The sequence below is a fragment of the Antedon mediterranea genome, chromosome 1 (assembly GCF_964355755.1).
Source record: "Antedon mediterranea chromosome 1, ecAntMedi1.1, whole genome shotgun sequence".
NCBI lineage: Eukaryota > Metazoa > Echinodermata > Crinoidea > Comatulida > Antedonidae > Antedon > Antedon mediterranea.
In genome coordinates, this window is record NC_092670.1 from 1,555,016 (window position 1) to 1,581,161 (window position 26,146).

The 26,146-nt window shown below is 32.1% G+C and overlaps 1 protein-coding gene across 1 annotated transcript in view; it reads left to right on the forward strand.

The window, feature by feature from the left end:
• LOC140051017 (uncharacterized) overlaps positions 1–26,146 on the forward strand; it is a 78,584-nt gene that overhangs the window by 18,448 nt on the left and 33,990 nt on the right. The window contains exons 16-56 of the mRNA XM_072096079.1: positions 303–419; positions 720–833; positions 1,177–1,290; positions 1,435–1,548; positions 1,768–1,881; positions 2,077–2,184; positions 2,701–2,814; positions 3,365–3,478; positions 4,157–4,387; positions 4,919–5,032; positions 5,439–5,570; positions 6,692–6,916; positions 7,117–7,239; positions 7,537–7,818; positions 7,964–8,191; positions 8,424–8,537; positions 8,892–9,119; positions 10,643–10,870; positions 11,287–11,514; positions 11,948–12,175; positions 13,033–13,146; positions 16,389–16,616; positions 16,881–17,108; positions 17,401–17,628; positions 17,990–18,100; positions 18,442–18,669; positions 18,886–18,999; positions 19,240–19,467; positions 19,816–20,097; positions 20,917–20,934; positions 21,039–21,266; positions 21,413–21,640; positions 21,790–22,017; positions 22,537–22,650; positions 23,661–23,888; positions 24,035–24,262; positions 24,405–24,632; positions 24,788–25,015; positions 25,155–25,232; positions 25,295–25,302; positions 25,447–25,648. Of these exons, the coding sequence (XP_071952180.1) occupies positions 303–419; positions 720–833; positions 1,177–1,290; positions 1,435–1,548; positions 1,768–1,881; positions 2,077–2,184; positions 2,701–2,814; positions 3,365–3,478; positions 4,157–4,387; positions 4,919–5,032; positions 5,439–5,570; positions 6,692–6,916; positions 7,117–7,239; positions 7,537–7,818; positions 7,964–8,191; positions 8,424–8,537; positions 8,892–9,119; positions 10,643–10,870; positions 11,287–11,514; positions 11,948–12,175; positions 13,033–13,146; positions 16,389–16,616; positions 16,881–17,108; positions 17,401–17,628; positions 17,990–18,100; positions 18,442–18,669; positions 18,886–18,999; positions 19,240–19,467; positions 19,816–20,097; positions 20,917–20,934; positions 21,039–21,266; positions 21,413–21,640; positions 21,790–22,017; positions 22,537–22,650; positions 23,661–23,888; positions 24,035–24,262; positions 24,405–24,632; positions 24,788–25,015; positions 25,155–25,232; positions 25,295–25,302; positions 25,447–25,648 (7,047 nt within the window). The remainder of the gene's footprint in view (positions 1–302; positions 420–719; positions 834–1,176; positions 1,291–1,434; positions 1,549–1,767; positions 1,882–2,076; positions 2,185–2,700; positions 2,815–3,364; positions 3,479–4,156; positions 4,388–4,918; positions 5,033–5,438; positions 5,571–6,691; positions 6,917–7,116; positions 7,240–7,536; positions 7,819–7,963; positions 8,192–8,423; positions 8,538–8,891; positions 9,120–10,642; positions 10,871–11,286; positions 11,515–11,947; positions 12,176–13,032; positions 13,147–16,388; positions 16,617–16,880; positions 17,109–17,400; positions 17,629–17,989; positions 18,101–18,441; positions 18,670–18,885; positions 19,000–19,239; positions 19,468–19,815; positions 20,098–20,916; positions 20,935–21,038; positions 21,267–21,412; positions 21,641–21,789; positions 22,018–22,536; positions 22,651–23,660; positions 23,889–24,034; positions 24,263–24,404; positions 24,633–24,787; positions 25,016–25,154; positions 25,233–25,294; positions 25,303–25,446; positions 25,649–26,146) is intronic.

A 26,146-nucleotide genomic window follows, 5' to 3' on the forward strand; every position in this document is an offset into this window, starting at 1 on the left:
TAAACATAGCAAAATGAATGTTTTTCCATTTCATTATTTTATACAATTATAACATTTTAGGTTCGATCACTTTTCCTTTTTTGTCTATTTTTTTGAATTTTTATTCCTGTACAACAATTTTAAAATATTCTATTCGATGTATCAACAAATCCAGGCAATGGTTATTTTGTATGATCCTTTGTTTGTATGTTTTTGCTTAATTTCATTGAAAACATTTTGGAAATACATAAACAATCTCTTTATTGCTCTTAGTGTTGATCCATTGTTAGTACATTTTAATGTGAAGTCTTTTTCTCCTCTAGCACCAACCGATGCCTGTGACTCTAATCCATGCTTGTTTGGTAGTACATGCCAAGGAGATGCTGATTCATATCAATGCGTCTGTGATGCAGGGTATGCTGGTGACAGATGTGAATTCCGTAAGTTTTGGACAACTTTACAAAAACAGAATATACATGCATCAGCGTACCATCTTAATCATGAATCTTACTTACTTATTCCAGGACATACCCGAACTTATGACTAGATTCATCCATAACTTTCGATCTGCCATTGTGACAGCCAGTTCATCTCTGTGTCAATGTATTATGAGTGTTTCTATTGATATGGTCTCTAGTTTGGTCTACAATAATACATACAGCAGTACAGTTTTTGTATAAAATACAATATAAATACTATTTGTAATTACTTTGTATGTTCATTTATTTCTTTTCATTTAGAACGTGAAGCATGTTCACCTTATCCATGTCAAAATGGTGGTATATGTACTAATTTCAGGACTTACTATGAATGTACATGTCCGATAGGATATACTGGAATGGATTGCCAGGCAGGTATGTGAATACAAAATGTACGACGACAGCATCATAGATTACAAACCAATAAAAAACAAGTACATTCCATTTATTGTTATTGTTTAATATTATTATGAAACTCGGTCAGGGACTGCTAGTTTTAAAAACATGATTAGGCCTACTGTAACTTTGATACTCAGAATGACTTTTTATCTAATATAGTATATTTATTTGTTATTATTTGTGATATTATATAATAAGTTAATCAATCATTTAGTTCACTGTATTTGTGTTTTAAAAAGAACGCAAATAATGCAGGTGCTATATAAAGGAAGTCAACCATTTTTAAATTTGATATGATATATTATACATATTTATCTAGTTGTTGTTGACTGTATTACCAACAATTGTCAAAATGGCGGAACGTGTAGAGGGGACGTCAACGCACTTTATTGTGAGTGTGCTCCAGGCTATAGTGGCAGTTTATGTACCAATGGTAATTTATTTTTACATCATAGAATATTAGCATTTTCCTATTATGGTTTATATTTGGGTCAACAAAGTTGGATACATACGCTACATCATTTTATAAAATACTACTACTTGTGATTAATCTGTATATTCATTTATTTGTATCTAGAAAATGATGCATGTTCACCTTATCCATGTCAAAATGGTGGTTTGTGTATTAATTACAGGACCTACTATGAATGTGAATGTGTTACAGGATTTACTGGAATGGATTGCCAGGCAGGTATGTGAATACAAAATGCATATTAGAATCATAGAGTAGACAACCCAATGAAACATAACAACATTCATTAATGACCAACAACGTGAAACAAATTAAAGTCTTTCAGAAACTGCTAATTAAACACGATTACTATAACTTAAATCATGTAATTATGTACACAGGTACTATTATTTGAGAAGAAACGTCAATTAAATATTGAATTTTCTTTCTTTTTTTCAGATGCAGTTGACTGTATAGCGAACACCTGTCAAAATGGAGGAACTTGTATAGATGGGTTCAACGCACTTTACTGTCTGTGTGCTTCAGGCTATGGTGGCAGTTTCTGTGAAATGGGTATTTTTTTAAAGAATATTAATTATGCATTTATTTATTATAAAGTGCAGATAACTGATCCTAGTAATATGTACTTTGTTTTCAATAAAAATAAATTTTGATACTAAACCAGTCTTCTTTCACATCTGCAATGCAGAAAGCAACTTCAGAAAGTTAAAAAAAAAGCTTCCATGTTTTCTAATATTTTTGTTACAGTTGCCTGTGAATCAAACACTTGTCAAAATGGCGGAACTTGCTTTGAAGACAACAACGTACTTTCTTGTGTGTGTGTTCCAGGGTATATAGGCGACGTGTGTGAATTTGGTAAACATTCGTTTTCTTGTATTGTTTGTCCAACATCTATTTTGTGGATAATGAAAAGATATGACCCATGCCTTTCTTACAGTATTAGTAGTCTTATTTTGAGTTGTTCAATTCTTATTTTGAGTTGGTCATTTCATATTTTGAGTTGGTCATTTCTTATTTTGAGTTGTTCATTTCTTATTTTGAGTTGTTCATTTCTTATTGTGAGTTGGTCATTTCTTATTTTGAGTTGTTCATTTCTTATTTTGAGTTGGTCATTTCTTATTTTGAGTTGTTCATTTCTTATTTTGAGTTGTTCATTTCTTATTTTGAGTTGTTCATTTCTTATTTTGAGTTTTTCATTTCTTATTTTGAGTTTTTTCATTTCTTATTTTGAGTTTTTTCATTTCTTATTTTGAGTTTTTTCATTTCTTATTTTGAGTTGTTCATTTCTTTTTTTGAGTTGTTCATTTCTTATTTTGAGTTGTAAATTTCTTATTTGAGTTCTTCATGTCTTATATTCTGCTTTTTTTTTAGAAAGGGAAGCATGTTCACCTTATCCATGTCAAAATGGTGGTATATGTACTAATTACAGAACCTACTATGAATGTGAATGTGTGGAGGGATTTGCTGGAGTGAATTGTGAGGCAGGTATGTGAATTCAACGATTACACGGGGTCTTGTAACATCTTAATAATAGGAATAAAAGATAGTAAGAACGGTAAAGATATTGTTAACAGTGCCATAAGTAACAAACAAACAAAAGTAATTTTGTCGGATGGGAAACTCGGAAGGAAACTTAACTTTGTTTGACTATAAATGAATACTGAAGTAATGTTAAAAGATAGGAATGCTCAACCGCAGTAAGTAAATAAGTGGGTTTATTATCAATTTTGTTGCAAAGGTTTGTTTTTTTATTATAAACAATAAATTGTTATCGTTCCCCTTTTTTTAAGTGCTTAGGGCCTCATGCATGTCAGCCCCGGCTGTTTTGAGTCACCCTCATTAAACAAAGTTGAATAAAAATTAAAAGAATCTTTTTACCATTTAGCGGACAGAACACTCTTCACACACTCTATATGTATATAAAGCATTTTCTACTTGTGCTTGTCTGTGGCTAAGCATTTCACGGTGGTTTTAAAATGATAAAGATGATTAAAAATTACACATACTGTTATCAAAACATTTTATTTCACTTAAGATGCCGTTGACTGTATAGCCAACACCTGTCAAAATGGAGGAGTCTGTAGAGAAGGGTTCAACGCATTCTATTGTCAGTGCGCTCCAGGTTATAATGGTGCTTTCTGTGAAAATGGTAAGTTTCTTTCTTTTGGTTTTCTTAAAACGTTTTTTCTTTTCAAAATATATTCAACAGCTAACTTCGTTATTATACCATGTCTTGCTTTACATAAGTAGCATCTGTAGATTTATAGATGCATTGTTCTCCCAAAAATGAACAATAAAAATTCATAAAATATCACATAAATTATTTATTTTCAAATTATTTTTTTTTTCAGGAGGACAATATATCGTTAAGTTTTAATTTATGATTCTCCTACAGTTTACCATTAACTTATTTTGCTAGTGCAGATTATGATTTTTTAATATGGTTTTTGTTATGATGTGCTCATAAATTACAGTTTATTTTCAGCAAATTTTCTTATGTACTATTATTTGTACCCAGACACTTCCAAGTGGAAGAATATTCATGTTTTATTTTTAACTTGTGTTGTTTTTAAGGTTTTATTTACCCCTTTCTTTCTTTCTATCTCTTTTAATCTTCATTAATTTATTTAGTAATTTATTTTATTTTTCTGTATTCCTTTTGTATTTATAAGTCAAAATAATATAAACGTTATTTTTCTTTTACATTTTACAATTAATATTTCTTATACCATTATATAAAAACATGATTTATGCTGATATTGGTTAATGTCATTTTTGTAGGTTACTTGTATAGAATTGTTTAACAAAAATGATATATTTATTACAGTAGAAACATCTATATGTTCAAGCATGCCTTGTATAAATGATGGGGTATGTATACCCACTGCAACTTCATTTCAATGCGCATGCGTATCGGGTTTCGAAGGATTTTATTGCGAGTTTGATATCGATGAGTGTTCCAGTTCGCCGTGCCAGAACGGTGGAAACTGTCAAAATTTGATTGGTCAGTTTAGTTGCGAGTGCATCTCGGGATACCGTGGTGTTTGGTGTCAAGAAGGTACTACATTAAGTTTAAATTACTTTTTTAGAAATTCCTTTTCGTTTTTTTTAATAAAATTAAACAAAGATATAATGTTTTCTTTTAAGAAATCAATCGGTGCATTGTATGGCAAACTATACTGTCCCCATCAATTATGTATTGTTAAAAGTACCCAGGCCTACTAATGTAAATGTAGTAGTGTACTTGTCGTTATAGTTTTTTTATACTGAGTTCCGTAATATTAGATTAGTTTAAAAGTTTAATTGATATTATTTATCAGAACCATTTTTAGTTGAACTTATCAGAAAATTGATAGTTGGGCTTATCAGAAAAGTGATAGTTGGGCTTATCAGAAAATTGATAGTTGGGCTTATCGGAAAATTTATAGTAATTGGTCAAGAATTATAGTTAAACATGAGATGTTTTTAAAAGTAGTACTTAAACAAATTAAATTAAATGCTAACTGTACATATTGTGCATTATTTCAACGGCTTAATAAGTTAATTGTTTAGTTTATAACAAATGTTATTGCTAATTGGTAACTTTCAGAAATCAATGAGTGTGACAGTTTCCCGTGTCAGAATGGAGGAAGCTGTTCCGATTATATCAATTTGTTTGTTTGTGAGTGTGCAGTTGGTTTCCAAGGCTTATTATGTGAAACAGGTGAAAACATTTTATTGACGTGTAATTTTATTTATACCTTGCTCTTATTAAAATTGTAGGTGATCAGTTGTTTTCTCAATGTATAACTTTTTTGTTATTATATTCCGGAGAATCAATGACCAAATGTTGACAAGTTTTTAAAATGCCTCATAGCGAGATCGGGCAAAAATGGCTAAAGAGATTTTTTGTATACAAAAAATAATTGATAAAAAGTGAAATTATTTCAATTGTTAACTTAATGTGATGGTGTTCTATCTCAAAATAGAATTGTGTTCCCAGCCCAATTCTTGATTATTTTAAGTGTAATGCTAATTAAAAAATACATAGTTCCAATGTAATGTTAAGAGTGGTATCTCATTGGATCAAATTTTATTATAACAATATTTTTTATTGATATCAAATTTAGATATTAATGAATGTCTTAGTGCACCGTGCCAAAACTGTGGTACTTGCTTCCAGTATGTCGGTGGCTTTACATGTGGTTGTGCAGCAGGATGGACTGGTGCCATATGTAGCGAAGACATCTTAGAATGTACCAGTAATCCATGTTTCAATAGTGCTACTTGTCTAGAACAAACCAATGCATACTTTTGCAGTTGTGTCCTTGGTTATACTGGAGATAGGTGTCAGACAGGTGCACAAATACATATTTTATGTTTATATCTGGAAAATATTAGGGTTAAAAATTAAATTAAAAATGATGCAAGGTTGGTTGTAGAGAAACAAGGCCAACAGCCATTAAGTCGCGTGCTACAATGCATAGTGATACCGGACCGACAGACAAACAGACCGACAGACAGACAGACCGACAGACAGACGGACCGATCGACATAGTGAACTATACTGACCGAAATTACTGAACATGTTTAAAAATGTTGAAATGTTTAAAAACATTCATATTTTTTTAATTTACACGTGCGTAGCCTGTCACTTTTGACGTGCTCGTATAACGTAATTTAGAGTTGAAAAGTAAGTCAAGAAAACAGAAATCGGGCAAAAAGAGTGCGCAAAAACATTTAACGCGCATTGCGCGCGCAAAAATCTGCGCACTCATGGCAATTTTGTAAACGCTTAAAATTGCCTGAAACGTACTCTTATTTCATCGAAAATAAATTTTGAAAATTTTAAGCGCGCGTACGCATGCGTTACATGCGCTACGCACGTAATTGTATTGCCATATGATGATTTATGCCCTGAAATTTATGAGTACCAAATTTTATTTAATTGTGATTCATGGTTGTTAAGATATGATTACAAACGTGATTTCGTTAAATCGTGCGTAGACCGCGTAATTTTTTATTGCGCACCGTGAAAACATAACCACATCGATTCCTGGCCATAAGGAATATTCTGTGAAAAATTGACTTAGCTAGATTAAACTGATATCAAGATAAGGTCATAAAGCGATAAAACGCATAGTGATACCGGACCGACAGACAGACAGACCGACAGACAGACCGACAGACAGACAGACAGACCGACCGACCGACATAGTGAACTATAGAGTCGCTTCCACGCGACTAAAAATAGAATTGAAACGTAATATATTATTATGAGAAATATATGGGAACTGAGGCAGAATATTTTGAATTTTAAATAAATTTGCCGAATAGTTACAATTGTTTTCCAATAACCATTGTTATATTGCTTTCTGTCTAGACATCAACGACTGTATTAGTTCACCATGTTTAAATGGAATTTGTATCGATGATGTTAATATGTTTACATGTCAATGTTACGCTGGCTATGAAGGTGTATTCTGTGAATTTGAGATCAATGAATGTGCCAGTGCTCCGTGTCAGAACTTTGCCTTTTGTAGAGATGAATTAAATCAGTTCATCTGTGATTGTTTGCCAGGTTACCGTGGCATTTGGTGTCAGGAAGGTGACTGGCTGTCTTGTTTTATATTTGTTTTTTAAATCAGTTTTCAAAAAGATTAGCTGTTTTTATTATTATGTATAAGATAGTCATGCTGTGTTTATTTAAAGTTTTGTTTTAAATTTAAAAGTATAATTGTTCTAGTTGTAAACCGCATTGCATTGTTATGTGTTGGATTTGTTCTAAGTTCTGTTTTCGACTTGCAGAAATCATAGAATGTGACAGTTCACCATGTCGTAATGCCGCGACCTGTAATGACCTCATTAACGGATATCTTTGTGAATGCCGAAATGGCTACGCTGGCACACACTGTGAAATAGGTGATGATAGTAAAAAGTCTAAATACTTTTTCAACTCATAATTTTCATCAAAACTAAATTTAAATTCCTATGCCCTTGCTTCAAAATACAATTTGTCAAAACGTTCATTGCTTATAATTCAATCTAAAGGTGCTGGAACAATTTTTATAGAAAACGACATATACATAAATCGAAATTTCTGATATTCTAACTAATAATGGAAATAAATATTATTATTAAATAATTAATAAATTATTATTATTTTTTAGTATTTAAATTTGCATCTGGAATAATAATTTTTACAAATAATTTGTAAATACATTTTAGATATCGACGAATGTACTAGTTTTCCTTGCCAAAACGGTGGTACTTGCTTCCAGTATGTCGGTGGCTTTACATGTGGTTGTGCAGCAGGATGGACTGGTGCCACATGTAGTGAAGACATCTTAGAATGTACCAGTAATCCATGTTTCAATAGTGCTACTTGTCTAGAACAAACAAACATGTATTTTTGTTTATGTGTGGCAGGCTATGAAGGCAACCGCTGTGAGAGAGGTGAAGAATTTATCCATTCTAACATGTCTGGTTCAGGTTTTATTGTAATGAATGGTATTTCTTATAAATCCTTTTGGTTAGGAATATTAACTTGTATGAATAATTTCAAATATAAATGCAACACTTTAGTGAAAATCTATTCATTTAATTATAGCTTATTTTGATAATAATAATAATAATTTTATTTTCATTATGCCAGACATTTATGAATGTGGGAGTTCACCATGCACAAATGGAGCATTTTGTGTCGATCAAATTAATAGTTTCAACTGCCAATGCTTACCGGGATATGAGGGTGTATTTTGCGAATTTGAAATAAACGAGTGCGCCAGAAATCCATGCCAGAACGGCGCACTTTGTAGTGATGAACTAAATCAGTTTGTTTGTACTTGTTTACCTGGCTATCGTGGTACTTGGTGTCAGGAAGGTAATAAGGCAGTAGTAGATGATCTGAAAAATTAATAGTAATACATTTGAATCCTTTCATATGTTTGATCTTTCGTCAATCCTTGTCAGTCTGAACCAATGTTGTACTTCACTCTTAGTCCACTACAGATAATTAGTCTCCAATTGTTATTTTAATATCGATACTAATTTCATTTGTTCACATAAAGTAATATAATTTTGCTAATATTGATATTATGAATGCTAATTTCTAGATATAGATGAGTGCCTAAGTGCTCCCTGTTTAAATGGCGGTTTATGTATAGACCTTGTGAATGGATTTGTTTGTCAGTGTGCCAATGGTTTCCAAGGATACAATTGCGAACAAGGTGATAGCAGCAGAAATAATCATGATTTCTTAGGAGAACAATCCCACTTGCAAATGGGTCCTAGTATCAGTTTGAATGAGTTCTAGGGAAATATAATACCCTCAGTAGCAATTAGATCCAAAAAGAATGAATGCGTGTGATCCCAGTAAAAATGGAAAATTGATTCTTTCAGAAATGGGAATATGGTCATAGAAATAATAACAGCATTTTCGTTCAGAGATAGTAGCATATTTTTTTAGTCAGTACAATATCATTGTATTTAATTCTGAAGATACAAGAGACATACACAACCACAATATTAACTAAACTTTTATTCCCAAATGATAACAGAATAAGCTTAATCTTTTTCTACAGACATCGATGAGTGCCTTAGCAATCCTTGTTTAAACGGTGCAACATGTTTCCAACAAATTGGATCTTACGTTTGCGGTTGCGCAGATGGTTGGTATGGACCCCAGTGCGGCATGAACATCGATGAGTGCAGCAGCAATCCATGCTTAAACTCTGGTGTTTGTCTCGACATTGTAAACGCATATGTTTGTTCATGTCCTACAGGATATGAAGGCAATCGATGTGAATTAGGTGATGACATTTTTGTAAATAGCACTGCAATGCTTGGAGTCAGTTTTATGCACACATCTGTTGTGGCCTTCTGGAGGACTGAATGGTTTCATTTTTTGACATTTTGCACATTTCTTGACTTTTCAATTTGGTAAAAGTGTTGCACATTTAAGAAAAGTATCTAAATGAAAGAGAATCTCTATTCTGACTTTCTATTTCAAAAGAAATTTTACAGACATCATTAGATTTTTTACTCTGAAATTGCACATTTATGGGAAAATTTATTCTCTAAATCTTAAAACTTTTTTCATCTGTAAAGAAATTATGACGATCTCTTGTTGGTCTTTCACTAGAGCCTTTTCTGAATTATCAAATTCTGGTGGTTTCTTTAATACCATCTGGAATGGGTTTAATCTGTCTCTATTCTGTGGTCTTTTAAAGTTTGCCTTTCCGCTGGCACTGGTTTTTTTTATATCCATAATACCACAGTGGTGTTTTTTTTTTCTTGTAATCTTTGTATATTGTTTTATTTTTAATGTTTTAAATAATGATTTTATATTCTTGGGAACAAAATAACAGATAGTGTATATACAACATTTTGTAGAATCTTATATTCTGTTGTAAATAAGATTCTATTTCTGGGTTTCAAATACAATTGGTAACATTTTATTTATATCATTTTTTTTCTATTTTATTTTATGCCTTTTTTTATCTATTTATTTTCGTTGTACTGTACTATTTTACCTAACTCGTGACTTTGTGATTAAAAAGTGATTTTATAATATAATATATTAAAACATATCTTGGTGTCTTATTGCACAATATTAAAATTAAAGTTTACTGGGGAATACAAGGTACTGTTTCATTTCTTTTTGTGTTTTTAAATATATTAAAACATCTCAGGGTTATCCTAATTTCAGGTGAGGTAAACATGATTCTGTCTGTTGGAAATATTTGGATTTTTTATTAATAATACAATATATAATATATCTTATTTCTTCTACACAATTGGTTTAGCTTTTTACAAACTTGCAGTGTTAATATTTTGTTTTTACTAATACTAAGAACATTTGTTTATACAATGCATGTAGGCCTATTGTAGATATATACATTAGGCCTATCCATATTCAGACCAAGCTGAAATGTTTTACAATAACAGGTTATAGGGTCTTATAGACAGCTGCTGTAATAACAATATATGATCATTTTTTCTACATTACAGCATTTCTATGATGATTTTCATACAAATTGATTTTGTTTATATCGTACTTTAATGTATAATTTTGTTTTTGGCTTACTTTAATTTATTGTTTTTTTGTTCATTGTCTTCACACCTGTTAAAGGTGGATATGACTTAAAGTTATTTTATAATTCAGAGTCTCCATCCAAAATACTTATGTTAAATTGATGTATTTTTATGTTATGTGGAAAATAAATTAATATTACTGTGCTTAAAGATACTGATTTTTTTAATTACAGCAGTGCAAGTATCTAGTAACCAATTACTAATAACTAAGATTAAACCATTTTCCCGCCTTTTTCAGAGATCAATGAATGCGCTAGTGGACCTTGTTTGAATAGTGGATTTTGTTTGGATTCGGTGAATAAATTTGAATGTATCTGCATCCCACCATATCAGGGTGATATGTGTGAACTTCTTCCCGACAACTGTGACAATAACAATTGTCAAAATGGAGCAACATGTATCAATGAGTTAAATGGGTTCACGTGCCAATGCCCAGCTGGATTCAGTGGCGTACAGTGTGAAACAGGTAACTAATATTTCTGTCTTTTTTTATCAATTGAAGAGTTTGTGATTGTAATTGCTTGGAGGTACTTATAGTAATAATAGTAAATATAGTAGTATGTTGTATGTTCTAATATTTAATGTTCTAATACATTCCCCTCTCCATTCTTATGATATATCTACATGTTTTAGTTTTTTTCTCCATTTAATTAGAAATTGGTTATTTATGTTTTCTAAACACAGAAATATGTAAACCAAATAACATTCTTGACTGTTAAAATTAAAATTAAAATCAAATAATATAATTGTTTTTGTTATAATTTTCAAATTTAGTATAAAATTTGATATCTTTTTGTTTATTTTATTCTCTTATTTTGTAATCTTATGTTGTTTTGTTTGTTCTGTCATGTATACCAATTCCTCTTGATTTCCATCTAACAGAGACCAATGAGTGCAGCAGCAGTCCGTGTCAGAATAGTGGCACTTGTAATGACCTCGTAGACATGTATGTTTGCGATTGTGCAGTTGGCTGGACTGGCCCAAATTGTGATATGGACATTATTGAATGTGCTAGTAACCCCTGTGTTAATGGGGGTACGTGTTCCGAGATGGTCAACGGTTTTACGTGTTCGTGTCCTGTAGGCTTCTCTGGTGACAGATGTGAAATAGGTATTTCTTTCTTTGTGCAACATATTGTAAATCTTTCCTAATCGCCTGTCCTCAAAATAGGTTAAAGGATGGAACAGTGTTTTTATGTTGGTTATCAAACATTTTTACAAATCTTTAAAAACAAAACATTATTAAAAGATTTGTGGTTCGAAGAAAAAGATAAAATCTCGAGATCCATTTGCAGTCATCTTCTTGAGTAATGCTTCAGAAGACATTGTGCCATAATATTTTCCACCCATTAAAAAAGGTACAAGTAACAACCTTTTATCATCTCCAAGTACAACGACCTATTCAACATCAGTAAAAACAGCTTGTGTTGGACCATAATAATTTCAACGCAATTGTCTAAAATATGTAATCATTTGATGAAGCATCTTAAAATTTCAGTTTTAGTTTTGAAATAACTGTAAGTTCCAATTTATTTATTAAACAGCTTCATTGCCATGCGACTCAGGTCCATGTCAAAATGGAGGGTCATGTTTTAATCTTGGTACTGTAGCATTCTGTGGATGTCCAGCTGGGTGGACAGGCACATTTTGCACAGAGGAAATACAAGAGTGTAATAGCAATCCGTGTATGAATGGCGGAACATGTCAAGAACTGGTTAATGGATACACGTGCAGTTGTGCATTAGGCTTTACCGGATTGTTTTGCAAAGAAGGTTTTTATTGTCACAAATGTGTTTTAATTTGTCACCATGCATTTTGTAATTGAGCACTAGGTTTATTGTCACTGTGATTTTGCACTTTCTTTTTCAAAGCACCGTCTCCTCTTTATAAAGGCTTAACGCTTAGCTTTTCAGCTGTGCATTGATCCTTGAAGCATAATGCTCAATGTACTGAACTAGTGTGAAATCAATGCTTATATTTAGAAATTTTAATTTTTGATTTGTTGAATTCCTGGTTTTGTATTTACTTTCTTGCAAGATGAAAGTGTTATCTATCTTGAAGCAAAGTTGGATTTTGGTTTGAATATACGGTTATGGGGAGTGGGGTCATATTGCAGTATTGCTTTGTTCCAATCTATTCTGTGCAAAATGATTTCTTTAAATGCCATGCATTGTGTGATTTTTCCTTCTCATTTTCGTATTAAAAATGAGTGGATTTAAAACAGCATACATCTTTGCTGTATTCTATTTATATGTGGTTTAAAGCCTGTATATGCACATTTCTGTTCACGTCATGGAGTTTTTATAGCTTTAGTGGTTGCTTGCTACTGCTGTTCACTGTCTTGGTCCAGATATCAAAAACTTTTCTGAAGGATCAAGACCTGACTTATGTTGAAGTATTTTTTTTGGATTTACACTAGTCAGATTTATTTAATGAGCTGTTCGGCAGACTTAAATATTTATAAAAGCAGTATTTTTTTAATGTATATTTTTTTTATTCTTTCTCATTCGCTTTGTTCATAACAGTTTTTCACATTTTTCCGCTTAATATAACTAACTCTTTACAAATTTGAATTTGGATTCAATTTTCTGATAACAATTTGACTTTTCTCTTTGTTTTTCTGTGTCAGAAATTAATGAGTGCGACAGTTCACCGTGTGTAAACAGTGCCACTTGCGTAAATGAAATTAACGGTTTCAGCTGTATTTGTGCAGATGGATTTGAAGGCATATTTTGTGATCAAGGTAAAAATACGATCTTATTTACCTTAACGTGTATGACCGAGTTTAGTCCCAGTGGTCATGGGTACAACATGGTAAACACTAGTGTTTGAGATTAAATACTGTGGATTTAAATATGGATTTGTGACTGAAATTAGGCAAAATGTTAGGGAGTGTACTCAAACATTTAGATTTACAATTTCTGATCCAGTATTTTCTGAGAGTGTGAGGTATCACTGTTGATATTGGAGAGGATCCAACTCCTTATAACTATTCATTTTCAATTCATCGACATTTGTTATTCCATAATCAAAATAAAAACATATACAAATACAATACAAATAATAAGATAATGGAATGGGATACAAAATAAGCACAAGTGCTTTAAGCATGTAACCCTAACAAAAAGATCAAACAATTAGTACAAACAAAAAAGAACAAACCAAAATAACATAATGTGATTTACTTAACTTAAATATTTCTATTGTTATAACAAAGATTGTATAGCGCCGCTACGCGGCGCAAGATAGGTAACTGTTGCCAAGCTCCTATCTTATAACACTACGCGCCCAGTAAATCCATGGACGATATTCGGGCGGACAGGTTATTATTATGTGATTTAAATGTAAATGGTTTAAATTTTGCGGTCCGCCTCGAAGTATCTGTGGTTAACCATCTTGATGATTGATTCATGGAAAAGGGAAGAAATTATGTAAACAAAGTAAAATCAAAGTTTCTTTGGGGTCTGGACACTTTCCGATTAATTCTGTGTGTTTACATTGATGTGTTTGGTTAGACAACTTCGTTCTTTAACCGAAACATCGTGGATATTGCCTTGACAACGACTTTATTCCGGTTCAAATTTGTCCGCCGGAATGGCGTCCATGGATTACAAAGGTCTCACCCAGTTACCTATCTTGCGCCGCTACGCGGCGCTATACAATCTTTGGTTATAATATTGCTTTAATCTCTGTTTAAACAAACTTAAAGTGGGGGATTGTTTTATATAGTCTGTTAAATTGTTCCAAATATGTGTTCCTTGGTAGGAAATACATTGCTGTCCGACTTTGGTGCGTTTTAGTTGTGGACAGTAGTTTGACCTGTTTCTAGTTGAGTAATTATGGAATGAGGCAGATGTACTAAATAAGTTATTAAATGATTCAGGTAATAGATTATGTTTATATTGATACATAAATATAGCAGTGTGTTTCGTATAAAGGTCAAAAATATTTAATGTTTGGGTCGAAATAAAAAGTGGATGAGAAGGATACATAAAATGAACATGACAAATATTTCTAAGTGCTTTTTTCTGGAGAATATGTATACGGTTTAAATTTGTAGCAGAAGTAGCACCCCATACTGTGATAGCATACGTTATTCTAGGTAATATAAGTGTATTGTATACCGTTAACAAGATTTTACTTGATAACATAGACTTCACTTTGTTTAAGACACCAATTATTCTAGAAATACTGTTTGCTACCTCATTTACATGAAAATTAAACGATAAAGTTTCATCCAGAAATAAGCCTAGAAATTTAACTTCAGTAGCTTTTAGTATACATTCATTTCCCATCCTCAATTCTAGTGAGGTAGTGTCAGCTGACTTATTTCTAGCCTTAAATATAACATATTTTGATTTGTTTACATTTAGCGTTAATTTGTTAGCAATAAACCAGTCCGAAAGTATAGATAACTCCTGTTTCATTTTATCAAAAGCTTGAGTAATATCATTGTGACTATAAAACACATTTGTGTCATCTGCATACATAATCATGTCTACATGGTTACATGCTAGACTAATATCATTAATCAGTGTTTACTGTCATTTTACTAGATGCACAATACATGTGTATTGTAGTTTTTTTTTAAGATAGTTTGAGAACCAGTTTAGCGGAACTCCTCTTATACCATAAAATCTTAACTTATCTAATAATATATCATGATCGATTGTATCAAACGCTTTTGATAAATCAAGGAAAACTCCTAGTGTGAACTCTCTATTCTCAATAGCGTTTGTGATTTTTTCAATCGATTGTATTAAAGCATGACTAGTTGAATGGTGTTGTCTAAACCCATACTGTGTTTTACTCAGTACGTTACATTTTGAGAGGTAACAAAGCGTTTGATCATACACAATCCTCTCAAATATTTTGGAAAAAAAGGGTAAAATGGAAATAGGCCGATAATTATTTATATCGGAGATGTCACCATTCTTAAATACCGGGATAACTTTAGCAATTTTTATATCAGCCGGGACACAGCCCGATGATAATGACGTATTAATAATATGCAATAAAGGTTTTAAAATAAACGGGGAAGCAGATTTTATGAGTTGGGCACTTATACCATCATGGCCAGGAGAAGTATTCTTTGTGTTTTTAATATAGTGGTTAAGTTCATGTTCAGTAACAGGCTTAAAAAACATTGAAGAGGTAAAATTTCCTTTTAAGAAAGTTCTGTGGGTGATTTGATCATTTTGACATTCATGCCTAAATTTATTATTTAGTTTTTCTCCAATATTAATAAAAAAAAGAATTGAATGCATCAGCTTTCTCATCATTATCAGAGAAAGTCTCAGTACCCAATTTTATTTTTGTAGGCAAATTGGTAGTCTTTTTCCTACCCATTATATCATTTAGGATTGTCCACGTTTTTTTAGTATCTTGTTTATTTTGTTCAAACTGGACCATATAATATTCTTTTTTCCAATTTCTAATAGTAGTGGTTAACTTGTTTCTAAAATGTATGTACGTGCTTTTATTAGTAGTGGTGTTATTTTGTTTGTATTTTTTATATAATTTATGTTTTTGAGAGATAGCTCTGGCAATTTCAGCTGTGATCCAAGGAGATTTTAACTTGTTCGCCTTATTTCTAATTCGTTTTAAAGGGAAACAATTATCAATTGTTTTATTTAAAGTGTTTGTAAAATTTTGATAAGCAACATTCGTATTATTTGAGGATAGCACATCATTCCACTGATTGATTTGTAATTCTTGCAAAAAAATACTCCGTTTGTTGAGGAGAGTATTGTCGTTTATATACAAATCGAGGATATTGCTTATTATGTTTTTCCAAAGTATCTACACAGAATATTGGGAAGTGATCAGAAATATCAGTAATAAGTATTCCACTTTTAAGGGACGTAGTAAAAGAATCGATGTTGCAATAAATGTTATCAATTATTGAAGCACAATTATCGGATATTCTAGTAGGACATTTATACATAGTTAACTAACTATTAACTAACCTTATGTCTTTTACAGTTATTGATAACTGTGCCAGTCAACCTTGTCAAAATGCAGCCGTTTGTGTAGATGGTGTCAATGGTTTCGTCTGCCAGTGTGTCTCTGGTTGGACTGGTCCACTATGTGACATTGACATTGATGAGTGTGGCAGCTCACCATGTCAGAATGGTGGAACGTGTACCGATATTGTGAATGGTTACTTTTGTACTTGTCAGGCAGGATTTACCAGCCAAAATTGTCAAGATGGTGAGTACTTTTATTTAATAATGTATAATTTATGATAATAAATCTGTAGAAACAACAAATAAAGTTCATAATTAACTTATTCTTTTATGTTCCATTCATAATGGAAGTGCTGCTAACATTCTTTCTTTTTCATTGCTGCTATTCTATTATATGGCAGTGGGATTTATATTTCCCCTTGGTATATGAAGAAATATAATACACTCTGTGACTGAACGTCTGTATATTACTAAGCTAATTAAATATTATTGTATCTTTCTATACCAGATATTAACGAATGCTTGAGCGAACCTTGTCAAAATGAAGGCACATGCGCAGATAATGTGAATGGTTTCCAATGCGTATGCGCTGCTGGATGGCAAGGCATCTTATGTGAGCAACAAGTGCAGGAATGTGCAAGTTTTCCCTGTCAAAACGGAGGAATCTGTGTAGAGTCTGTCAATGGATACATCTGCCAGTGTACACCTGGTTATACAGGTGACAATTGTGAAACAGGTACAATTTACACATTTTCTGAAGTACCACTTTCTCTAAACACTAGCATACTATTTTATAATGACAATTTTCAGAGATAATTTGTTGTGTCTCATTTCATCATTATTGTATTCTTGAACTGCAACCTTGTGATTTTCATTTGAAGGATGAAATAATGTTCATCTGTATTTCCCATCCCATTTTGCATCCATTCCATCCATTAGATGCCACAGTGCATGTTTTCATTCATTATTCCAACTGTTTTTTTAATCTTGTAAATATATGTTTGTGTTTTTTCTTTGATTCTTGTTAGAAACTCTTGAATGCCAAAGCGCTCCCTGTATAAACGGAGGAACCTGTATAGAACAGATTAATGCTTTCATGTGTCAATGTCCACTCGGTTGGGATGGTTTGTTTTGTGATCTTGACATTCTTGAATGTGACAGTAATCCGTGTCAAAATGGCGCTGCTTGTTTAGAACTAAACCAAGGCTACACATGTGATTGTCCTGCTGGTTATGAAGGAATTCTGTGTGAAATAGGTATGTTCACATTTTTCATTATTTTTTTTTCTATTTTCTAAATTTGTTTAAGTTTTTCAATATTTCTGATTCATATTATTTAATATATAACATACTTTTTCTTTTGATTTAATTTAGCGGTATAAACTATCTTTACATTTTTAATGACATATTTCTTGTTTTAACAAATGTTTAGTCTTCAATTTGTTTTTTTTTAAATTCCTATGTCTTCAAAGAGAGGAAACTAATGCCAATCCTCCATGGTTTATGTGTACTGGATTTTATAATTTAACATATTCTGTTTGTCATTTGTTACCTCTAACCAGCAATGTATATATATTTTTAAATTGTAAACACTTTATTTTGTTGATTATATGATCAGAGCGAGATGAGTGTGCAAGTTCTCCTTGTCAAAATGGTGTATGTTCAGATTTCATCAACTCTTTTAGATGCGAATGCACACCTGGGTTTAGCGGCACCTTATGCGAGCAAGGTATTCATAGTAATCTGGTTAATTTTAGTTTCCAGAAGAGGAGCGCAAAGGAATATATAATTATGTTTTGATAAAACTTTGATTGAGACAGTTATAAACTAAATAATATTGTCTCTGTTTTACCCCAACAAGTAAAAACACGGGTCAATGTAATTTGCTACCGAACTTCCAATGTTGTACCCATTTTGTATTCACATACAAATAACATGTTGTCATATATAAAAAGACATTTAGAATTAGAACAGTTTGATCTATTTGAAAATTTCCAAGCATTTGTTTGGTCAAGTATTAAACCATCACTCATCAATATTCATCAAATTTGTTTGCAACCCGATTTTCAGAGATTAATGAATGCAACAGCAACCCTTGTTTCAACGGTGCCACGTGCACAGATCAAATAAACGGGTTTCAGTGTACGTGTGTTATAGGCTTTACTGGAGTATTCTGCGACAAGGACACGTTGGAATGCTCTAGTGCACCATGCATGAACGGAGCTACGTGCAATGAGCTTAACAATGGATATACATGCTCTTGCACACCAGCCTATACCGGTGCCACTTGCAGCGAAGGTGATTTTCAATCAAACTTTAATATTTTAATAATTTTTTAATAACATAGTTAAACAAAATGTTACAAAAAGCTGCTTAAACAACATTCATATCTTTTTTGCTTTATACTGTGGCAAAATTGCTGACATCAATATCTTCTCGTTTTAAGTTGTGTTTGTTGTTTTAGCTCAATTTCAAAATAATTCTGTATTTTTCCTGTAATAATAAATATTTTAGATGTTGACGAATGTTCTAGTAATCCTTGTCAAAATGGAGGAACTTGTGAGAATTTTATAAACTTATTCAGATGTGTTTGTCCAGCTGGCACCCTGGGAGACTTATGTGAAATAGGTATGGGTATATCAAGACTGATTTGCACCCTTTGACACAAATCAGAAACACTTTAAAGCATGTGCACAGCGTGTACCAATTACTAATTGGTTTTATGTCTGATAATTTAGTAGATATATTTTGATTTCTGTTTTCTTTGAAAATCATTTCATCACTTACAATTCAGGAACAGGAAAATGTAACCAAAATCTCACAATTTTAAAACAAAAAATTATTAAAATTGCATATAATTTATATTAGAAATTCAAGAGTGTTCCAGCAACCCTTGTCAAAATGGTGGAATTTGCATTGAAGGAATAAATAGTTACGAATGCGTTTGTCCATCAAGTTGGACAGGGGTCAATTGTGATATTGACGTTATTGAGTGTGCCAGTTTACCGTGTATGAATGGCGCTACTTGTAAAGAGTTAAGTGGTGGGTATTCGTGTACGTGCGCCCCCGGATATCAAGGAACTACGTGTTTTGAAGGTGATTATTTAACTGACGAAATTAAATAAATACAGAAAAAGGAAAACGTAACCAAATTAAACAAATTTAAATTATTTTGTTTTAACGGAGGAACTTGCGATGACATGATAATTCATTCCGATGTTTTTGTGCTTTCGGTTACCAAGGAAACAACTGTGAACAAGGTGATTGCCGGGGAAAATGAATAATAATGAATATTTAGCATTTATTTTGTGAAAGCTAGTTCAGTTTTTACGTCGTCCCCCTTCTCTTTTGATAGTTGTTCCACCTTAGAAAACAATATACTTTGGTTTTTAACTTTTACAACATACGGTTTTAAATTTAGTGTCATACTATCTTTTCATATAGAAACGGATGAGTGTATGAGTTCACCGTGTATTAACGGTGGGACTTGTACCGATCTCGTCAACGCCTATATTTGTACCTGTCCAGGCGGTTTTGTTGGAACTCGGTGTGAAATAGGTGACCTATTTTGTTATCTTCTGCACATGTTTTGTTTATGCAAAATACCTATGCAATTTGATTTTTCTGCACCTTTCTATCTTTCACTTTATATCCCCTCGTGTTTGTTGCACATTTTTACACGTTTCTCATGTGTCGTCAATAGACACTACAATGAGAATTCCACCTGCTTCTATTTATAATCTGAACAAGGCTTCGTTTCTGAAAAATATTAGCAATTCTCCAAAATACCTGGTGCATTGGTTCTTTGATTCTTCAACTTTTACACCTTAAGCCTATTACAAGTACTTGTTAATCTTCAATCATTAGGCCCGACTAGGTATTCTCATTGCACATGACTTTCCTCAATGATACTTATCAAACCTGAAATACCTATCTTGTCATATAGCTACAAGCCTTTTCCAAGTCAAAAGAATAGGAACAATCATGCAATAATAGTAACTTCTTTTTCACTTATACCACCATTATACTGTTTAGAAAGATGTATATCTTTCTGTAGCTAGTTTGACCTTTTTTCAGAATTGCTTTCTAACCCTTTCTAAAACAAATATTAAGTATAATTGAAAATTTACTTTGTAATCCCCTCCATTTATTACTTTATTTAATACTATTCTTGCACGATCATCTTTTATTTAAAGTATCATCACCGTAAATACTACCTCGTCACTCTTGCCATTTCTTTTTTGTTATTGCACATACTTACATGGCTCCTGCAATGTCCGACACAGACTACTGGACATACTGATCAGAGATCATTGATCAAAACATACTGAACTGTACTGTTTTGCTCAATAAACACTGATATTCAGATCATTTCCATTTTGTTTATTTACAATGTTTATTTCAAAAAAACACTGTATTAATTTTGTTTATTTTTTTCATTTCTCTATTCTAATGTAAGAAAAGCTTTTAAATGTAAATTATTTTATTTAATTTGTCTTTTATATTTTCTATTGTAGCAATATTAACATTATTGTTTTCTTTCAGCAAATGTCCTGATTCATCGTTTGTTTATTGTTTACTAATTAAATTTTTACAAAATTTAACAACTTAATCAAAAAGAACATATCAAACTTAGCATTTCATCTTCCTTGTCCATCCCATAATAGAAATTCAAGAGTGTTCCAGCAACCCATGTCAAAATGGTGGATTTTGCACTGAAAGAATAAATGGTTACGAATGCGTTTGTCCATCAAGTTGGACAGGGGTCAATTGCGATATTGACGTTATTGAGTGTGCCAGTTTACCTTGTATGAATGGCGCTACTTGTAATGAGTTAAGTGGTGGGTATTCGTGTACGTGCGTCCCTGGATATCAAGGAACTACGTGTTCTGAAGGTGATTATTTAACAAAATAAATTAAATAAATACAGAAACAGGAAAAAGTTAACCAAATCAAACGCATTTTAAAGCAACCAAATTCATAAAATTGGATATCATTTATTTTACATATTTTGATCAATTCCTTGTCCATCCAATAATAGAAATTCAAGAGTGTTCCAGCAACCCTTGTCAAAATGGTGGATTTTGCATTGAGAGAATAAATGGTTACGAATGCGTTTGTCCATCAAGTTGGACAGGGGTCAATTGTGATATTGACGTTATTGAGTGTGCCAGTTTACCGTGTATGAATGGCGCTACTTGTAATGAGTTAAGTGGTGGGTATTCGTGTACGTGCGTCCCTGGATATCAAGGAACTACGTGTTCTGAAGGTGATTATTTAACTAACGAAATTAAATATATACAGAAAAAGGAAAAAGTTAATCAAATCAAACGCATTTTAAAGCAAACAAATTCATAAAATTGGATATAATTTATTTTACATAATATTATGATCACTTCCTTGTCCATCCCATAATAGAAATTCAAGAGTGTTCCAGCAACCCATGTCAAAATAGTGGATTTTGCATTGAAAGAATAAATGGTTACGAATGCGTTTGTCCATCAAGTTGGACAGGGGTCAATTGTGATATTGACGTTATTGAGTGTGCCAGTTTACCGTGTATGAATGGCGCTACTTGTAATGAGTTAAGTGGTGGGTATTCGTGTACGTGCGTCCCCGGATATCAAGGAACTACGTGTTCTGAAGGTGATTATTTTACTAACGAAATTAAATAAATACAGAAAAGAGAAAACTAGCTAACCAAATTAAACAAATTTAAAGTATTTTATCAAGTCAAGTATTTTTTTATAAACTTATTAAAGATTTTATCATCAAATTTTCCCAGAAATAAATGAATGTACCAGCTCACCTTGTTTTAACGGAGGAACTTGCGATGACATGATAAATTCATTCCGATGTATTTGTGATTGTCGGGGGAAATGAATAAAATATCAATTCCCGAAATACTGTTTTAAATTTAAAAAGTATATAATGTAATACTGATTGTTATGGGAGGTCTCATAATCTTTGCCACTATTATATTACAGAATATTTAACATGTTATGGACTTAGTATTTTGTGAAAGCTAGTGCCATTAAACTTATCTTTACGTCGGCCCCTTTACTTTTGATAGTTAAGTTTCCACCTTAGAAACCAATATACTTTGGTTTGCAACTTTGACAATTGAGGGTTTCAAATTTAGTGTTGTATTATCTTTTCATATAGAAACGGATGAGTGTACGAGTTCACCGTGTATGAACGGTGGGACTTGTACCGATCTTGTCAACGCCTATATTTGTACCTGTGCAGGCGGTTTTGTTGGAACTCGGTGTGAAATAGGTGACCTATTTTGTTATATTTTGCACATGTTTTGCATATGCAAAATATCTATACAATTGGATCTTTTCCATCTGTTATCTGCACCTTCTATTTTGATTTGAATTTTATCTTTTACTTTATATCCCCTCGTGTTTGTTGCACTTGTTTACACGTTTCTCATGTGTCGTCAATAGACACTAAATTGAGAATTTCACCTGATTCTATTTATATCCCGAACAAGACTTTGTTTCTGAAAAATATTGGGAAATACTTAGCAAATCTTATAGTCATATAGCTTTAGCTACAAGACCTTTCTAAGTCAAATAGATAGAAACAATCCTGCAATTGAAAAGTAGTCTTTATTTTTTGTTTTCACTTATATATCATTATACTGTTTAGAAAGATGTATATCTTTCTTTAGCTTGTTTGACCTTTTTTCAGAATTGCTTTCTAACCCTTTCTAAAACAAATATTAAGTATAATTGAAAATTTACTTTGTAATCCCCTCCATTTATTACTTTATTAAATACTATTTTTCCACGATCATCTTTTATTTAAAGTATCATCACCGTAAATACTACCTCATCACTTTTGCCATTTCTTTTTTGTTATTGCACATACTTACCTGGCTCCTGCTATGTCCGACACAGACTACTGGACATACTGATCAGAGATCATTGATCAAAACATACTGAAATGTACTGTTTTGCTCAATAAACACTGATATTCAGATCATTTCCATTTTGTTTATTTACAATGTTTATTTAAAAAAAACACTGTATTAATTTTATTTATTTTTTTCATTTCTCTATTCTAATGTAAGAAAAGCTTTTAAATGTAAATTATTTTATTTAATTTGTCTTTTATATTTTCCATTGTAGCAATATTAACATTATTGTTTTCTTTCAGCAAATGTCCTGATTCATCGTTTGTTTATTGTTTACTAATTAAATTTTTACAAAATTTAACAACTTAATCAAAAAGAACATATCAAACTTAGCATTTCATTTTCCTTGTCCATCCCATAATAGAAATTCAAGAGTGTTCCAGCAACCCATGTCAAAATGGTGGATTTTGCACTGAAAGAATAAATGGTTACGAATGCGTTTGTCCATCAAGTTGGACAGGGGTCAATTGTGATATTGACGTTATTGAGTGTGCCAGTTTACCTTGTATGAATGGCGCTACTTGTAATGAGTTAAGTGGTGGGTATTCGTGTACGTGCGTCCCTGGATATCAAGGAACTACGTGTTCTGAAGGTGATTATTTAACAAAATAAATTAAATAAATACAGAAACAGGAAAAATTTAACCAAATCAAACGCATTTTAAAGCAACCAAATTCATAAAATTGGATATCATTTATTTTACATATTTTGATCAATTCCTTGTCCATCCAATAATAGAAATTCAAGAGTGTTCCAGCAACCCTTGTCAAAATGGTGGATTTTGCATTGAGAGAATAAATGGTTACGAATGCGTTTGTCCATCAAGTTGGACAGGGGTCAATTGTGATATTGACGTTATTGAGTGTGCCAGTTTACCGTGTATGAATGGCGCTACTTGTAATGAGTTAAGTGGTGGGTATTCGTGTACGTGCGTCCCTGGATATCAAGGAACTACGTGTTCTGAAGGTGATTATTTAACTAACGAAATTAAATATATACAGAAAAAGTTAATCAAATCAAACGCATTTTAAAGCAAACAAATTCATAAAATTGGATATAATTTATTTTACATAATATTATGATCACTTCCTTGTCCATCCCATAATAGAAATTCAAGAGTGTTCCAGCAACCCATGTCAAAATGGTGGATTTTGCATTGAGAGAATAAATGGTTACGAATGCGTTTGTCCATCAAGTTGGACAGGGGTCAATTGTGATATTGACGTTATTGAGTGTGCCAGTTTACCGTGTATGAATGGCGCTACTTGTAATGAGTTAAGTGGTGGGTATTCGTGTACGTGCGTCCCTGGATATCAAGGAACTACGTGTTCTGAAGGTGATTATTTAACTAATGAAATTAAATATATACAGAAAAAGGAAAAAGTTAATCAAATCAAACGCATTTTAAGCCTAAAGCAAACAAATTCATAAAATTGGATATAATTTATTTTACATAATATTATGATCACTTCCTTGTCCATCCCATAATAGAAATTCAAGAGTGTTCCAGCAACCCATGTCAAAATAGTGGATTTTGCATTGAAAGAATAAATGGTTACGAATGCGTTTGTCCATCAAGTTGGACAGGGGTCAATTGTGATATTGACGTTATTGAGTGTGCCAGTTTACCGTGTATGAATGGCGCTACTTGTAATGAGTTAAGTGGTGGGTATTCGTGTACGTGCGTCCCCGGATATCAAGGAACTACGTGTTCTGAAGGTGATTATTTTACTAACGAAATTAAATAAATACAGAAAAGAGAAAACTAGCTAACCAAATTAAACAAATTTAAAGTATTTTTTCAAGTCAAGTATTTTTTGATAAACTTATTAAAGATTTTATCATCAAATTTTCCCAGAAATAAATGAATGTACCAGCTCACCTTGTTTTAACGGAGGAACTTGCGATGACATGATAAATTCATTCCGATGTATTTGTGATTGTCGGGGGAAATGAATAAAATATAAATTCCCGAAATACTGTTTTAAATTTAAAAAGTATATAATGTAATACTGATTGTTTTGGGAGGTCTTATAATCTTTGCCACTATTATATTACAGAATATTTAACATGTTATGGACTTAGTATTTTGTGAAAGCTAGTGCCATTAAACTTATCTTTACGTCGGCCCCTTTACTTTTGATAGTTAAGTTTCCACCTTAGAAACCAATATACTTTGGTTTGCAACTTTGACAATTGAGGGTTTCAAATTTAGTGTTGTATTATCTTTTCATATAGAAACGGATGAGTGTACGAGTTCACCGTGTATGAACGGTGGGACTTGTACCGATCTTGTCAACGCCTATATTTGTACCTGTGCAGGCGGTTTTGTTGGAACTCGGTGTGAAATAGGTGACCTATTTTGTTATATTTTGCACATGTTTTGCATATGCAAAATATCTATACAATTGGATCTTTTCCATCTGTTATCTGCACCTTCTATTTTGATTTGAATTTTATCTTTTACTTTATACCCCCTCGTGTTTGTTGCACTTGTTTACACGTTTCTCATGTGTCGTCAATAGACACTAAATTGAGAATTTCACCTGATTCTATTTATATCCCGAACAAGACTTTGTTTCTGAAAAATATTGGGAAATACTTAGCAAATCTTATAGTCATATAGCTTTAGCTACAAGACCTTTCTAAGTCAAATAGATAGAAACAATCCTGCAATTGAAAAGTAGTCTTTATTTTTTTTTTCACTTATATATCATTATACTGTTTAGAAAGATGTATATCTTTCTTTAGCTTGTTTGACCTTTTTTCAGAATTGCTTTCTAACCCTTTCTAAAACAAATATTAAGTATAATTGAAAATTTACTTTGTAATCCCCTCCATTTATTACTT